This window comes from Tenrec ecaudatus, chromosome 8 (genome assembly GCF_050624435.1).
Source record: "Tenrec ecaudatus isolate mTenEca1 chromosome 8, mTenEca1.hap1, whole genome shotgun sequence".
Taxonomy (NCBI): Eukaryota; Metazoa; Chordata; class Mammalia; order Afrosoricida; family Tenrecidae; genus Tenrec; species Tenrec ecaudatus.
The window spans coordinates 28,691,015-28,709,147 of NC_134537.1; the positions used below are offsets into that span (position 1 = coordinate 28,691,015).

General features: G+C 44.2%; 2 protein-coding genes across 2 annotated transcripts in view; one reads left to right on the forward strand and one right to left on the reverse strand.

The window, feature by feature from the left end:
* The window catches only part of TBCCD1 (TBCC domain containing 1), a 37,936-nt gene extending 36,339 nt beyond the window's left edge, over window positions 1–1,597 (reverse strand). The window contains exon 1 of the mRNA XM_075556180.1: window positions 1,543–1,597. The gene's annotated coding sequence lies outside the window, so the exon portion shown is untranslated. The remainder of the gene's footprint in view (window positions 1–1,542) is intronic.
* A 180-nt stretch (window positions 1,598–1,777) lies between these two features.
* The window catches only part of DNAJB11 (DnaJ heat shock protein family (Hsp40) member B11), a 30,712-nt gene continuing 14,356 nt past the window's right edge, over window positions 1,778–18,133 (forward strand). The window contains exons 1-4 of the mRNA XM_075556181.1: window positions 1,778–2,026; window positions 4,777–4,933; window positions 15,074–15,171; window positions 16,419–16,551. Coding sequence (XP_075412296.1) covers window positions 1,959–2,026; window positions 4,777–4,933; window positions 15,074–15,171; window positions 16,419–16,551 — 456 coding nt within the window. The 5' untranslated portion in view covers window positions 1,778–1,958. The remainder of the gene's footprint in view (window positions 2,027–4,776; window positions 4,934–15,073; window positions 15,172–16,418; window positions 16,552–18,133) is intronic.

Below are 18,133 nucleotides of genomic sequence, written 5' to 3' on the forward strand. Positions count from 1 at the left end.
AACTACACTAGGAAATCAGAGTTCAGCTGGGAACTGTAATAAGTTATTAGTTGCCTGCTTACTTACTATTGCCAGACACTGTGCTAAATGATGTTTCCCCTCTTAAAAATAGGCAACACGACAACTATCAAAAGATATAGCATCTGGGGTCTTAAAGACTTGAAGTAAACAAGCAACCATCTAGCAGGGAAGTAAATAAGCCCACAGGGGAGAAGCACACCAGCCTGTGTGATCATGAGGTGTCAAGGGGATCAGGTATCAAAAGATCCAAAACAAACAACTATATTGATGCAAAAGAGGGGGGTTGGAGGGGAGACCCAAAGCCCATCTCTAGATGATTGGACATTCCCCCACATAAGGGCTACAAGGAAGGGACGAATCAACCAGGGTGTGGTATAGCACCGACTAAGCACACATCATTCTTCTAGCTCCTGAATGCTTCCTTCCACCCCCACTACCATGACCCAGTTCTATCTTACAAATCTGGCTAACCATAGTATACACATTGGTACAGATAAGAGCTCTGGACACATGGAATTCAGGATAGAAATAAAATCTTCAAGTATAGTAGTGGGAGTATCCATATCATGAGGGTAAAGGGATGGGGGAGGAGAAAGAGGGAGAATCCATCACTAGGTTGGCTATATAGTTCTCCCCCCCCAAGGGGTATGGATAACAGAAAGATGGGTGAAGGAGACAACAGACAGTGTAAGACAAGAAATAATTATAATTGACCAAGGATTCACGTGGGTGGGAGGTGCAGGAGGGAAGGGAAAAAAGAAAAACCGACACCAAGGGCTCAAGAAGGAAAATGTTTTGGAAATGTTGATGCCAACATATGTACACGTGTGCTTAATACAATTGAATGATGGATTGTTAGAAGATTTGCAAGAGCCCCCCAATAAAATCATTAATTAAAAAAAATTGGCAACACTGAAAGTGCTTAAGGATCCCTGGTGACATAATGGTTTACGCATTGCGCTGCGATCTGCAAGGTCAGCAGTTTGAAACCACCAGCTTTCTACTCTGTAAACAGCTACAGTCTCCCGGTGGCAGTTAGTTCTACCCTGTCGTATAGGGTCGCTATGAATGACCCTGCACTTGATGGCAGTGCGTTCGGGTATTTTTCGGCAAGGGCTTTGTCCCAAGTTTGTTCACAGAGCAGCTCACACCTGCTTAGGTGTAGTGAAAGCCGAATCCAAGCCGAAGTCTGCATCTAACAAAGATGCTCCCCTTGGGTACCACGACTTCTTTGTGAAATGCGGACAATTCCTAAATGCAGTTGTTAGGAGAATCTAAAATAAGATCTAAGCATTTCGTCCGTTGCCGTGGGGGTCATCATCACCCATTGCGCTTAAATTTCCCGGCAGCAACACTTGGGGCCCAACACACAGCAAGCAGTTCAAATGAATGGAATTCCGTGACTATTAAACAACATAAAGCCCCTTCCCTGCAACTGGATGGCGCAGGAGGAGGCGCCTCCCGATGGGTGAAGAGCCAGGGGAGGTGGGCGAGCAGCAGCCCCGTGCGCAGGGGGCTTACCGTGAGCCTCGCCTCCCCTCGACGCAATTCTCCAGGCAAGCGGGAGTTGGCCCAGCGGGTCTCTGCGGCGGCGCGACCCTCTGACGATTCCGCTTCTGATTGGCCGCGAGCTGCGGCTTCCGTTCTGAGACCTGATTGGTCGCCCGCGCCGCCTCGGAGGTGAAGTGTACCGCGCTGATTGGCTGCCGGGCGCCGGGCGCGTGTGACGTCCTGGGCAGCCATTGGCCTGCGCCGGCTGGAGGCTCCTCTCACCGGGACTAGACTCCCGGGAAGTGGACTGGCTGAGGAAGGGGCTCGCTGGCTGCCGCTGCGGACCGAGCGGGGAGCGGCTTCACGGGGTCGCGTGTGGCGGAGCCAGCGCGGCGGCGGAGGCGACTGTGCGCCGTGTTTGGCTTAGCGCCCGGGACAGAGTCACCATGGCCCCGCAGAACCTGGGCACCTTTTGCCTGTTGCTGCTGTACCTCATCGGGACCGTGATCGCCGGGTGAGGGACAGGCACCCGCGGGCGCGGGGCCCGAGTCCGCCTTTGCTGGGGAGGGCGCAGAGGGGGGTGTAGCGGGGCGAGGCTGAAGGAGTGGAGGGGCAGAGCCGCGGTGGGGCTCCGGGAGAAGGACCGGAGAGTGCAGGCCGGGCTAGGAGGGTGGAAAGGAGGGCTGCGGGTGACACGAGTCGGAGGGGCTTCCATCCGGAGCCCCTGAAGACCAAAAATTGTCCGGCCGAGTGGGAGTTGGGAGAGGAAGGACGTGGTTGAAGGGGAGACGGCGGTGATTGAGAGCTCCGAGTTGGGAGCGAGAAGGGGCGTCTGACTAAGGAGGGAGTGACGGTGCCCGGCCGACGGTGCGGGGAAGGCAGGTCTTTGGTCAGAGGGTGGGCTGTGGTGTCCTGTTGGGTTGGAGGAGAGGACCAGTCGGTGCTGAGCCTGCGAAGAGCCAGTGGGGCGCCGGTGTCCAAATGTGTGGGTTGTGCCAGGCCAAGTGAAGCAATGAGGGGAGCAGCTAGCGAGGCCACGCGTGGGGCCGAGGAAAACGAATTGAGGAGCAAGACAGACCCTTTGGCGCGCCTGTTTCTCCCACCTACGTGCAGTGTTGAGCCCCTGCGGTCATTGAGTGTCACTGACTCAGTTGCACCTGCTTGAGAAGTTGAATGACGTTTGAGCACCACCAAGTAACTAGCTGCCTGGGACTGTAGCCTCTTGAGTTATGTAGCCTTGAGGGAACCGTATCCATTCTCATTAGGTAAGTGAGGAGTGTGGGGGGTAGGACTAGAACTCTTGAGGCTCCATCCTGCCTTTAAGTCCCAAGAGTTTCTGTAAGCCTGGAGACCGGAGGATATGATATGACAGGCTCATGTTGTGGACTGTGGGGAAAAGTAGGGTGTTGGCTTCTGATAATTCATACATTGTTTTAATAGGGGCCGGGCTATTATTAGGGCTTTAAAATGTATGTTCTTGTTCATTTTAGAGGGAGTTTTAATGTGCATTATTCCCAAACTTTTTGTTGTCATTTTTCCCAAGGGGGAACTGTGTAACATACTTACTTTTCCTAGGTAATATTTTATTACCTCTTCTCAGGATGATTTTGGCATTTATTTTTACACTTAAAGTGACAAGTATTGTAAAGTTTTTGAAATAAAATGTTAATATAAATATTAATATGGTAGCTGTAAACTTCATTTGTTTGGAAAATAAGATCTTGTAATGTTAATGCTGAGCTATACTAGCTGTTTCTCTTAATTTTTCTGTGCTGTTGCTTAAGCACTTTCTTGTTAAGTTTATACGGAGCAAACCTCATGTGGTTAGCCCTGTTGTTAATTATGGAAATTCTTGTGTTTAGTTCTTATCACAAGAGATGCCAAGATTTTACACATTTGGAGGAAACACCTGATTAATCCTCATGGCACTCTTTGTGGATGATAATTAAAACAAAACATTGTTTTAAGTAAAGACCATAGTTAGCTGAGTTCTAAAATATGTCTGTATATTGACATAGTGGCAGCGACATTGGGCTCAAACATAACAGCTGCGAGGTGGGCACAGGGACTGGGCAGTGTTTGATTCAGTTGAACCTAACTAAGGTTGCTATGTGCTGGAACCAACATGAGGGCACCCAACAGCAACATATAGAATGCCCTATATGACCTGGATCTTGGTACCCCAATGCACTTATTCCCCAAATTGCCATCAATACTACATCAGCGTCACTATTGTGAACAACTCTCCCACTCCCGTTGTTGAGAGAAAGCATTTTCAGAATAATTTACGGTGTCAAAAAGAATAGGTTTTTTGATGAACATTCTGATTGGTCCAGTTCATCATACCATCCCTTCCCTGAACGTTTTATAGTCTATTCCACTATCCCAGTGGGCTGTGCCATTAGATTAACTTGGCTCCAGAATAATCCCTGCCAAGGAAGTCAGTGAATTTCTAGCTCAGTCCCTAGTTTCTGCCATGTGCATATACATGTCTGCTGAAACATATACGCTCTTGCATATGAACTTCAATACGTAGAATTAAGGCATGACCCATACAAACTAGTATGGTACTAAAGCTAGCTAGAAGGTTAATATATATATTTTCAGCAAACACACCAGAACTTATACATCCAAATGGATGGTATTTTCCCTTCAGAGTTGTTATTTAGGCTTTGGTTTACTCTTTGTATTAACCTGTGTAGTTATCTTTGGTCACTTCATTCTTAATTAACCTGCCAACAGTTCTGTGGTTCAGGACATCAATATAAGGAAAAAATCATCCTTTGAGGTTATTGTTCGATTTGGGCAACAGTCAAAGGTTATTTGGAAAAGAGAAAAGGAAACAATTTATTTAGACTCTGTACAAGGAAATAAAACGGGGAGTTTATTTGACTTGTCAACTAAGAAGAATCTGTGACCCTATAATAAGGGAGATTTTTTTTGGCCAAATATAGTTTCAAAAGGAAAGTGCCGCTGATATTTTGAAGAAGTCTAGGAGTGCTCAACAAGCAGGGTGTGTGATCTATTCATAAAAGGGGACTTCAGAAAGCCTGCGCAAATTTTTCATGTCTTTTCAATTCAGTTTTTCCACAAAACTTTTTGAAGCCCCTTCATAAATACAGGACAGGTGTGATTCACCCATATACCTATTCACCCTTTGCTGAAACACAGATCTAAATGTAAAGAAGAAAAAATAAAACTCACTTTTATAAACTGTAATAATGTCCAGCTCTTTAATAACTTATTCTCCCTTGTCCCCACCAGGCGAGATTTCTATAAGATCTTGGGGGTGCCTCGAAGTGCCTCTATCAAGGACATTAAGAAAGCCTATAGGAAACTAGCCCTGCAGCTTCATCCGGATCGGAACCCTGATGATCCACAAGCTCAGGAGAAATTCCAGGACCTGGGTGCTGCTTATGAGGTAAATTGGGGAAGAGGCTAAAGTATGACTAAAGCCAACAGGTACAGAACAGAGAAAATAGCCAAGAGAAATGCTACCTTTTCCCAAGTTACTTATATTTAAAAATAGATAATAGATCAACGTCAAAGAAAGGCAGTCTGCTACCGTCAAACTTACAGCCCTGGGAACTGTATTAGGGATGTTCTACAGGGTCACCGGAGTCAGAGTTAATCAATGCACTAGATTTTATGGTTTGGTTATGGTATTTGAGACTATGTTTTACTAGATGCTCATTCATGATGATAGGTGACATTTCCAGAACTAGGAGACTAAGGCCATTTATAGAAGTCTAAATACAGGCATGTACATGTGTAAATGTATATGATATTGAGGAAATAGATCTACCTGCATGTATTTATAGGTTTAACATTAAAAAGCAGATGGACATTAGGCCTCTATTCAAGTACTTCCTTAATGCAAAAACATTTTGTTCTGTTAAATTGGCACTCCACTATGCTCACCTTCCCAACATGATTGCTGAAGACAAAGGTGAACATAAGCAAATGTGGAAAAAACTGATGGTGCCCAGCTATCAAAAGATACAGCATCTGGGGTCTTAAAGGCTTGAAGGTAAACAAACAGCCATCTAGCTCAGAAGCAACAAAGCCCACATGGAAGAAGCACACCAGCCTGTGATCACGAGGTGTCGAAGGAATCAGGTATCAGGCATCAAAGAATAAAATATACCATTGTGAAGGAGGAGGAGTGCAGATTGGGGACCCAAAGCCTATCTGTAGGCAAGTGGACATACCCTTACAGAAGGGTCGCGGGGAGGAGACAAGCCAGTTGGTGCACTGTAGCAGTAATGAAACATACAACTTTCCTTTAGTTCCTAAATGCTTCCTCCCCATCACAATCCCAACTCACCTTACAAATCCAGCTAGACCAGAGGATGTACACTCGTACAGATAGGAACTGGAAACACAGGAAATCTAGGACAGATGATCTCTTCAGGACCAGTGTTGAAAGTGGTGATACAGGGAGGGTGGAGGGTAGTTTGGGGGTAGAAAGGGGAAGTTGATTATAAGGATCTACATATAACCTCCTCCCTGGGGGACGGACAACAGAAAAGTGGGTGAAGGGAGACATCGGACAGTGTAAGATAGGACCAAATAATAATTTATAAATTATCAAGGGTACATGAGGGGGAGAGGAGTGGGGAGGAAGGGGAAAAAGTGAGGTGCTGATACCAAGGGCTCACGTAGAGAGCAAATGTTTTGAGAGTGATGATGGCAACAAATGTACAAATGTGCTTGACACAATGGATGGATGGATTGTGATGAGTTACATTAGCCCCCAATAAAACGATTATATATAAAAAAAATAGGTGACATTTCCTTCCCCTGTTTTCATATTAGTATGTTAGTACAGAGAGTCCTGAGTTACAAACTCAGCCCTTCCCAAGGGCTTGTTAAGAATGTTGAACAGGCGCCGTACAGCTTACTTAGGTCAGTGTTGCCCAGAGCGGGTGATACCGCTCCCGGTGGGGCACTGGGAATATCCCGGGGGTGGATGCACAAGCAGATGCCTACACTCTATCCTGGGTGTGGAGCTGTAGTCCAAAAGGTTTTAATTGTCAGAGGGGTGCTGAATAATATATTAATGTGTGTGTCTTTGTGTGTGTACACACAAACGCATATTTTTCTTTTCTGCAAAGGGAACGGTAAACCAGATATATTTGAGATGCAGTGCTTTAGAGCCAGAAGCCTTTTCAGTGATTTAGAAAAACCACGAGTGCAGCGAGTGAAAGTGATTGTAATTAAGAATTTATTTTGAGGGGGTGTGGTCCCCTTATGGATTAGTGGACTAGACAATGAGCTGATAACCATGAGATCGGCAGTTTGAGCCCACCAGCAACTCTGGGGAAAAGAGCTTATCTGCTCCTGTAAAGATGGAAACCCAGAGAGGCAGTTCTGTCTGTTAGAGGGCTGCTATGCGGAACTGACTCTGGCAGTGAGTGAGAGGAGTCGCCATTGTGAAGTGAGGAGACACTTACATAACATGAAAGGCCCAGGACCCCTTGTGGTGTAGTTGATTACACATCGGGCTGCTAACCACAAGGTCAGCAGTTTGGATCCTGGAACCCCCAGCAGCTCCACGGAAAAAGCTGTGGCTTTCTACTTCTGTAAACAGTTAGTCTCAGAAACTCACAGGGGAGATTCTGCCCTGCCCTATAGGGTTGCTGTGAATTGGAATCAACTCGATGGCAGTGAGTTTGATTTTCAAGTTCCTGTTCAGGAATCAGGTTGAAAAGGAATGAGTGAAAGAAAGTATTAGATTCAGGAGTAGATTCTACAACTCTTGACTAAGTGAGACTTGCAAACCCACATGGCCACAGGGCAGGTTTACGAGCAAGCATGGCAGTGGCTTTCTGCCTCCATCGTGGGGGCAGCACAGAATGATGCGCACTGTCACACACTAGAGCCTCACCCCGCTTAGCCAGAAACAGTTACCTAGTCACTGGATGCCATATGGAAATACCATCACAGTTTGCCAGGCCATCTGATTTTTCTTTTTTATAACATTCCATACATCACTTGTATCAAGCATATTTGTCCATATGTGGCCATCATTTCCAAAACATTTTCTACTTGAGCCCTAGGTATAAGCTCCTCTTTTTCCCCCTCTCCCCCCACTCTCCCACCCTCAGGAATCCTCGATCAATTATATATTGTTACTATTTACACTGTCCATTGTCTCCCTTTATACATATTTCTTTTATTTGTCCCTTTTGGTGGGGGGGGCTATATATACAACCTTTTGATGGGTTCCCCCTTTCTCCCCCTTCCCCCTCCAAGACCACCCCTCTACCCTCATGATATCGCTACTCCCACTACTATTCCTGAGGGATTTATCTGTCCTGAATTCCATGTGTTCAGAGTGCTTATCTGTGCCGATGTGTGTTCTCCTGTCCAGCTGGATTTTTAAGGTAGAACTGGGTCATGGTAGTGAGGGGGGAGGCATTCAGGTACTAGAGGGATGAAGTGTGATTCATGGGTGCTATGCTACACCTTGGTTGAATCATCTCTTAAAACCTTTCTGTGGGGGGATATCCAGTTGTCTACAGATGTACTTGGGCTCTCCACTCCAACCTCTCTCGTTCACTTCGATATACTTTTGGATCTTTTGATACCTGATCCCATTAGCACCTCATGTTCACACTGGCTGGCGTACTGTTTCCATGTGGGCTCATTTACATCCCTGGTAGATGGCTGCTTGTTTAACTTTAAACCTTTAAGACCCCAGACATTATATCTTTTGATAAACGGCACCATCCTCTCTCTTCACCATATTTGCTTATGTGACAATTTGTCTTCAGCAATGTGTCAGGAAGGTGAGTATCAGAGTGTCAGATTATCAGCACAAACTGCTCTTGTATTAAGGGAGGCCTTGAGTAGAAACCTGCCTGCTAACAAAGTGAAAACAACCCCCAGGATAGCATTGGTTTAAGGGTGGAAAGAAGTCAAGAATGAAACACACACACATGTACAACACACTGATCGGGAGGTAGGAAAACACCCAACACAAAGGGTATAAGATGACATCACAGAGTCCACAGATGGAGATAATAACTCTGAATATGAATGGCCTGAACTCAGGCATTAAAAGACTGAGGCTAGCAGACTGGCTTAGAAAACACAACCCATCAATCTGCTGCCTACAGGAGACACATCTCAAGGCTACAGACAAAAATAGGCTGAGAATCAAAGGCTGGAGAAAGGCATACCAAGCAAACAGCAATTCAAAAAAAGCAGGGGTTGCAATCCTAATCTCAGATAGAAATGATCTAAAAGTACAAACCAAAAAAGAAATAAGGGGGACACTATATAATGATCAAGGGAACAATAGACAAAAAACCACTATGCATTTTAAACATGTATTCCCTGAACGAGAGACCCGCTGAATATGTCAACCAACTACTCCAAAAGATGAAAAAAAGTTTGCCTGCTATCTTAATACTGAACATATAAATATATGTACATTGGGCTCTATCCCTTTCATTATAAATTAATATGTTTACATATATACATGCCTATAGCTATACCTCTATAAATAGGTTTTTTTTAATCATTTTATTGGGGCTCACACAACTCTTATCACAATCTATACATGCATCAATTGTCTAAAGCACACTTATACATTCATTGACCTCATCCTTCTCAAAATTCGCCTTCCACTTGGGTTCCTAGAATCAGCTCCTCATTTTCCTTTTTTTCCCCTCTCCCTCCCTCCCCGCTGCTCCCTCCCTCATGAACCCTTAATAATTTATAAATTATTACTCTATCGTATCTTTTTTAAAAACATTTTATTAGGGGCTCATACAACTCATCACAATCCATGCATATACATACATCAATTGTATAAAGCACATCTGTACATTCTTTGCCCTAATCACTCTCAAAGCATTTGCTCTCCACTTAAGCCCTCTGCATCAGGTCCTCACTCTATCCTGTCTTACACTGCCCGGCATCTCCCTTCACCTACTTTCCTGTTGCCCATCCCCCTGAGAGGAGGTTATATGTAGATCCCTGTAATTGGTTCCCCCTTTCTATCCCCCCTTCCCTCCCAGTATCACCACTCTCACCGTTGGTCCTGAGGGGTTCATTTGCCCTAGATTCCCTGTGTTTCCAGATCCCATCTGTACCGCTGAGCATCCTCTGGTCTAACCTGGTTTGCAAGGTAGAATTGGGGTCATGATAAATGGGAGGGGAGGAAGCGTTCAGGAACTAGAGGAAGGTTGTGAGTTTCATTGTTGCTACACTGAACCCTGAGTGACTAATCTCCCCACTACCTTTTTGCAAGTGATGTCCAGTTGTCTACAGCTGGACATTGGGGTCCCCATCATGTGCTCCCCTCATTCACAATGATATGATTTATTCCCTCCCCCCCCCTTTGGTGCTTGAAACCTGATCCCCTTGGCCCTTCATGATCACACATGTTGCTGTGCTGCTTTCATGTGGTCTTTGTTGCTTCTGGGCTAGATGGCCACATGTTTACTTTCAAACCTTTAAGTCCCCAGACGCTATGTCTCTTGATAGCCAGGCACCATCAGCCTTCTTCACCACACTTGCTTATGCACGCATTCGTCTTCAGTGTTTACATGGGGAAGGTGATCACACAATGATGGTTTTTGTTCCTTGGTATCTGCTACCTGATCCCTTCAACACCTCGTGTTCACACAGGCTGGTTTGCCTTCAAGCCTTTAAGACCCCAGACGCTATATCTTTTGATAGCCGGGCACCATCAGCTTTCTTCACATTTGCTTATGCACACGTCTGTCTTCAGCGATCATGTTGGGAAGGTGGGTATCATGAAATGACCATTTAGCTCAGCAAGGTGCTCTTGTATTGAGGAAATGCGCGCAAGGAAGTCCGATATCCACCTGCTACCCTACTACTAAACCTATAAATATATGCACATAGGTCTATTTCCCCCATACTCATAAATATATTTGTCTCCCATTTCTTTCCTCTATTTCCTTTCACCTTCCTCTTCTCCCACTATCATGCTCACCCTCCATGTGGCTCTCTGTATTTCCTCTCGGAGACATTGCTCGTGACGGAACCCCATCTAGCATTATACGCCTTCCTCACCATCCATTTTGGATCTCTTGTTCCCTTCTCTCTGACTTTGTTGGCTCCCCACTACCGCTCTCAGCCCCCTCCTCTCCCATCTTATTTTTCTTGAGAAAAGCTAGAATTCCAGGTTTTTATGTAAATTCTCCAGATTGGAAAAATTTGGTAATTAATTCAGTTAAGGAGCCCCAGTGGCACTGAAGGTAGCACTGTGGCTGCTGTCCAAACTGTTGATGGTTCAAAACCACTAACTACTCCTTGAATAAAAGATAAGGCTATCAGCTCCCATGAAAACATAGTTTCCATACCCTAAGTAGCGGTTCTACTCTGTCCTATAGAGTTGCTGTAAGTGGGAATCAATATGATGGCAGTGATGTTAGTTTAGTTCATTCCAGTTAATAAATAATACAATTTGAATTTATTGACTTGTAATCCAGAAGCCAAAACACTTTTGTGTGCAATGTCTCATTTGGCTCTGAGGGCACTGTGGGTCGTCGTAAGAGTGGTGGTTCCAACCCATCAGCTCCTCTGCAGAGGAAGATGAGACTGTCTGCTCTGGTGAATATGTTAGTCTCAGAAGCCTTGGACAGATAGGTTCGCTGTGAGTCAGAATCGACTCAGTGGCAATAGATTTGGTTAGAACACTATGAAATATGTCAGAGCTAGACATATTTTTATTCCCATATTTCAAAGGCACAGAAAAAATGTTTAACTTCAGAAATATAGAGATAATGCTTGAATTCAGAGTAAGTATCTGAATAATAAGGACACTGGAAACAAATTAGAAGAAAGAGGTAAAAAAGAAAACAAAAACTTGAGAAAAGAACCCAAATGGGAGAGATCTCAAGGTGCCCTATATTGAAGAAGCGTTGAGACTCAAACGGTGACTAATATATACCTGAAGCTCGGGCTGTGGGGCTCCCTCTTTCTCTCCTTGACACCTTCAGGGAGCCTTTCAGACAGCCATGAACTTGAGGGGTTTGGTGGACCCTCTGAAATTGTGGATAACATTTTGTTTCCTGGTGATAATATACCAGACTTCATGTTTTGCATGTTTTTCCCATAAGTGGTTCCACTTGGTAGGAACCCACCAGTATCTGCCCTGGGCAGGGAATACAAGTACATAGATTATCCTTGAGACTGAAGTTTGTGGAACTGAAAAACTTTCTAGTCACAAATTCAAGTGTTCTTCCTTCGTATCATTCAAGCTATATTGTCTTTGGTCCTTCGATAAAGTAGTGCTATCAAATCAGAATCCCAGTATGAAGAGTTCTTTTTATGAATACAGTTTGTCTGCTGAACTGAGGTGACTGCTGGCATTTTCACAAATTGAGACTTTGGGTTGTTTGGCCAAACCACTAAGAGCACACCACCACCGTCAATCCTTTGTAAAATAAAATCCCTTCCAAGACCCTGGAATAAAGCTGTATCCCTTGGCTAAAAGGAAAATGCATGGGAAGTGATTTAAAATAGATAGCTTCAAGGGTAGTTTGGGGAGAATTATAGAAGCCTCTTACATCCATCAAGAAACTGGCCTTAAATGGCCTTTGGGGGGCTTTGTAAATGATAATGTTGTTTTTTAATATGTGAAGCTCATTTCTTTGCCAAGTAAAGACCAGAGAATTAGACATGAAAATGAAAATACTAGAAATTCAGAATACCTAGTAACTCTAAACCAAACTCATTACCATCAAATAGATTCAACTTAGAGGGCTCTGTAAGACAGAGCAGAACTGTGCTTTAGAATCTGAGAGTGTCGATTTGTACAGGAACAGATAGACGGCATTCTACGCGGGAGCCTCTGCTAGGATGGAACCTCCAACTTTGTGGTTAGTAACCCAATGCACTACCAGGGCAGCTTTGTCTAATCCTAAAATGGTTGTTTTTAAGTTAGCTATATCTCTGGTAACATAATGGATTATATCTTGAGCTGCTAACCACAAGGTCAGCAGTTCAAAACTACCAGTCATGCTGCGGGTTCAAATAAATGACAGGCACTATAATGTCTTGAAATTTAGAAGAGTCTAATCAGCTACCTGGGCTACCGAGAAACCAAAGATGTTTCCCTTCATAACAGCCCTGAGCGAACTTCTCAGTCCATCTTTAAGGCCGAAAACTCATTTATCACTTATCTAGGGTTCAAGGAAGTGTGAACAGTTGCAGAAAGCAAAATTAATGGATTACTTGTAACTTCAAGAAAAGTAAGCATGCATTACAAGGTACATTCCTTATCAGAAAAGAAACTATACAAAAATCTATGATAGCATCCTGGTTATCATAACAAGATTAACTACACCATTCAGATTACAACATCAAATGGAACAATATTGAAAATAATCAAAACAAATGATATATTGAAGAACAGTCTAAACTAATGGTAGTGTCCCGAACCTGGGAACATGGGGTACATTCTAAAGTTAATCCCAGCAATTCCCATCCGGGAGGGAGAGTGGGCAGGTCAACTAGCACTCAGCCTCCTGAGATGGGAGGGAGGAATGGGCAAGTCACTGAGCCGCTATTAAAAATGGATTTTCTTTTGCTAGTCTTCCCCAGGCACTCCTCAGGAGAAAAATGGGTAGGCATCCTATGAGTCACAGTCGACTCGATGGCTGTGAGCTGTCGACCCCTTCTGCTCTGCCAAAGCACTTCATTCTCTAAGATGATTGTCAGAATAGTCTCTTTTCCTTTTACCTTCTGTGTTGGGCGCATTGTGGTAACTTAGTTCTGAACTGACCCAGCAATGGACTTCTGCTTTTACGAAGGCTCATTCTCTTGTAGACTCAAGCTTTAGAACCTTCTAATGTGTTCTTCAGACGTGTTGCCATGTCCTGCCGATTGCTCCGGTGTGAAGCAACGCTGGCAGAAGCTTTTGTGTGTTTTGCTTGGGAAGGAAAGTTCGACGTGTCTGTCAAGCCCTGAGGCAAAGGGCATTGTGTTTGAATGTGTCCTACGTGTCTTTCATTTTGCTGCATCACTAAGCCACAGCACAGTGCGGACTTGAAATAATTCTCAGTCAGCTGAGTGTAGCAGTTTATGGTGATCCGAGATGATAAAATGATTTTATTTCAGAGATAGAACATTGCTACTGGGATTCCAGTTCATGCGTGCACTGGCGTGTTCCAGACAAAGCCTGTTCAAACATGTCTCTCTGGACAATGAGTGGCTGCAGACAAGCGTTCTCAGTACTAACTTGTCTTAGTCTTTGTAGGGTGCCTTCCACAAAAAGGTCCAATCAAAACAATGACTTGGGGTGGGCCAGTTAAATCGAAGACAGAGAAGGCATCCCAGAAGGTTCTGGCAACTGTGTTTTGGGTTCCTTAGAGATAATCTCCATCTTGAAAGACACAAAACCATCAGGGAAGATTTTAAGAAAATTGAAAAGTGCCATGGTGAAGAAAAGGCCAGCAGAGTTGTACCTGCTTACTCGTCCAGGGCAGCAAAGGCTCTTCTGCAAGACTTGGGTTGGGAAGAGTACCCCACCCCCCTAGAGCCCGGATTTTGCCCCTTGAGAGTTCTCAGAGAACATTTTAAAGGAATACAGTTTGAGTTCCTAAAAGATACGAAAACTGCCATTTTGACCTGGTCCAAATTGAAGAGGACAGAATTCCTTGGGGGAAGAAGCATTAGAGAGATGGAAACGCCCCCTTCCAAAGTATGTGGACCTAGGTGGAGGATGTGTCAAGGAACAGTTATGACTTCCCGTTGGGATATTTTTGTTTGTTAAAGGTTCTGATTTGGGCCGCAGTGCTTTGTCACTTCCCCTCGTATGTGTTCGTGTACTGCAGATTGCTCTGAGGGAAGCTTTTGTCTGTCTTGCTTGTTGAGGGCAAGGTTTGAGGAGTGTGGAAGTTTCCTGGGTATTTGCATCCCTTCGGACGCTGCTCACACTCCTGTTACCAAGGATGAGCTCTCATCGGTGTGCCCTCGTTCGGCTTGAGAGGGACTGTAGCCTGGTGGTTAGGACCAGGAGCCCTGGGGTCTCACTCACAAGTAAACCTGAGCAGCCCATGTCATGTCCTTTTCTACCCCTTCCCAGACACACTACCAGTCTCAGAGACAACTCTCAAGTGACTGGTCCTAATAACTAAATTAAAAACATGAACAACACGAGAGTTATGAAATGGACAAGCCATGAAAGAATTTAATCTGCTAGCACAGGTTTCAGGCTTTTTTGTTCTGCATTCTTTTCACACACAAAAAAAAATTAGTCAGTGGCCCCCTGGAAATTAGAAGCTTTTATGCTGTACTCTATCATAATCCAGGAGAGGGCACAAATACCTGCTTCTGCAGCACTGCCCCACCCCCACCTGCACCCCTGAGGCAGTCTCCCTCACTTTGGGGAACATTATATTATTAGAACAAAAATAACTGTTTATATTGTGTCTTAATAATATCAGTAATGAAAACTGATTTCACTAAAATTTCAGACAGTGTCAGAGTAAAAAAAGTGTGTGTGTATGTACCGTGTACCTTCATTTGGGTATTATCGACTTACGATCTCTTCTTCCACTGATGTTATCCCCAGGTTCTATCAGATAGTGAGAAACGGAAACAGTACGATGCGTATGGTGAGGAGGGACTGAAAGAAGGCCATCAGAGCTCCCATGGAGACATTTTTTCACAGTAAGTAACTTGTCCATATGCAAAGTATTGGTGTCTGGGAATGGGAACCTGGTGATTATGAAAGAATTATCCTTGTTCCCTGGTTCGGCGTGTTTTGATGACGAGTTTGACCATTCTGTTTCCTGACCTAAGATCAGCCATAGCCTTGCTCTAGGAAGGTGGCTCTAGGAAGCCACTTTCACACAGCTGCTGGTGAAACCGCCTGGAAGGGGCTGTCCATCTGGCCAGCCACAGAAGTCAAATCAGCCCTGCCAATTATGTGGGAGCCGATTGGTCCCCAAACCTTTAGTGAGCACAGCCACTGTTCCGAGCAGAACAAGAACTCTACTTCCACGCATGGAACCACCTCTTTTTCATGCTCTCAGCAAGAAAGGGACGAGCCCAGCAATCAGCAGTGGGGAAGGGAACGGGATAAGGGCTCTTTACAATGTGTGGGGCACAGCTGTCATGGAGGCTGGGAAGTAGCTAAATTAATACGTGTTTTTCATCCTACTCTGTGAACTCCCTTTGAGCATTTGCATTTCCACATGCCCTGATGATACCATATACTAACAGCAACAACAAAAAACCTACACAAACTTTCCCTTTAAGTGGATTTTAACTCATGGCAGCCATCTGTGTTACAGAGTACACCTGAGAGCCATAGGCTTGGTTGGCTATAATCTTGACAGATGCAGGTCACTAGACCGTTATTCCAGGGCTCTGCTAAGTGGGTATGAAGCTAAGTGCAACAGTTGGCTCCACCCATAATCATCCTCACATACCCATTACTAAGGTCGATTTCTTTTTCAGCTTATTTAAATGTGCACCTAAGGTATTTTGTACAGAGCAGTCGCTGCTTTCACCGAGGTTAGCTTTTAGAGAGTATGTTAGTGAATGCTACCTCTTCTCAAGAATCACCCTTTAAAATTGTGTGCATTCATCAAAAGTTGAGCATTACATGGGCTGATAGATACTACGCTCTTTCTCAAATCTATTGCGACAGGTCACTAGTTCACTGTTTGAGTCCAGCGTTTGATTCACTGGCATACAGGTAGGGCCATGTTGAATAAAAGGAAAATTTTCTGTGGTGATAGGGCAGTATAATTGATCATGTATAAATTAAAGATTGTAGATCATCTATTATTTTAATGCATTAAAATGTAGTTTTGCATAGCAAGTTGTAGAACACATTCTGTATTTCACAATGTGTCCTTGTGAAACATGCATTTCTATTTCCTTGACTGATGATGTACACTCATTTACAGCTTCTTTGGCGATTTCGGCTTCATGTTTGGTGGAACCCCACGTCAGCAAGACAGGAATATTCCAAGAGGAAGTGATATTATTGTAGATCTAGAAGTCACTTTGGAAGAAGTGTATGCAGGAAATTTTGTGGAAGTAAGTTAAATAATACAACTGTTCACGCTGAATTCCAGAACTGTTCCTTTGACTGAAACTACGGTTAATGGGTACCTCTGCTTTGTAAGAGAGACAAGAGTGACCAGGTGTGTGAGGTTGAATACCAATCCCTGGTTCACGATACACTGCTGTGTATTTCATGAAGCCAGTGCCTTCCCAAGAACTTACTGTAACATGCTGTTGTTCCTGTCTACCTGCATGTTATTTCCTGTTCCATCTCCTGCCTTTCTTCAACAAGAACTCCCAGCGTGACTATTGTAGCACTGGATCCCTTATCGTTCTTGTTTGTATGTTGGTTTTATTACATGTGCCTGAATACCTGAGTAGTATATTGTTTTGTGTAACAATGGCATTATAGACTATATTATGAATTTATTGCCATTGAGTCAATTTTGGCTGATAGCACTCCTATAGGACAGGGCAGAACTGCCCTGTGGGTTTCCAAGACTGTACATTGTTATGAGAATAGAAAACCTCATCTTTTTCCTGATGAGCTGCTAGGGGTTTGGACTGCTGACCTGGCAGGTAGCAGTCCAGTGCACAACTCACTACCCGGCCAGAGCGCCTATACGTTTTCTTAGTGAAGTGGCTTTTTTATGTTATCAGCTAACTTAGATATATAGTACCGCTATAACACAAGTACTGCAATTAGATGGCTTTTAACATACAAATTTATTTCTCTTGGTCGGGAAGCCAGAAGTCGAGAATTCAGGGCACTGGCCCTAGAGGAAGGCTTTGTCCGTCAGCTCTCAGGGAGGAATCCTATATCTTGGAGCTTCTGCTCTTGAACAGTTGTGCACATAGTTTGGCTTCTCTCTTCTGTTGTTGGTGTTGTTAGGGGTCATCAAGTTGGTTCCGACCCATAGCAACCCTTTGCCCGACAGAAAGAAACACTGCCTGGCCCTGTGCCTGTACCTGTGCTTGACCCATTGTTGCAGCCACCGTGTCAGTCCAACTTGTTGAGGGCCTTCCTCTTCTTCACTGGCCCTTAACCTTACTTAGCATGATGTCCTTTTCTTTGAACTGACCTTTTAAACTTGTGTTTATATCTTGTTTAATTTCGTTTATATTTCGAAAGCTACACCGTACATGAATCCTGCCTCGGTACTAGAGCGTCCGTTGCACTCCAAAGGTTGCTCTGAGTCGGAACCAACTCCATGTTGCCTAACAACACGGTATTGTTGGCCAAATGAGTGTCCAGCACTCCTGCAGGCGATTTAGAAAGGCTCTCATCGACTTGCCTTCTTGCCAACACTCGGAGTTATTAGACTTGCTAATTTTTGCTCATAAGATAGCTGTAAGATGTTATCTCACTATGGTCTTGATTGGCATTGTTGATTGGAAATTAAGATAAGTGTCTCCATGTTTATTGGACATATGTGTTCCCTCGTGTGTATTGGACATGTGTGAACTGTCCATTCATTTCTTTTGCCCATTTTGCTGTGGGGTTGTTATATCTTTTTCTTAGTGATTTTAAGTAATGTTCTTCTAATCTTTTGTGGGTTTTATATAATACAAATGTGAAATTAATTCTAAAAGTTTTGCTCCTGAGCTTCCAGTT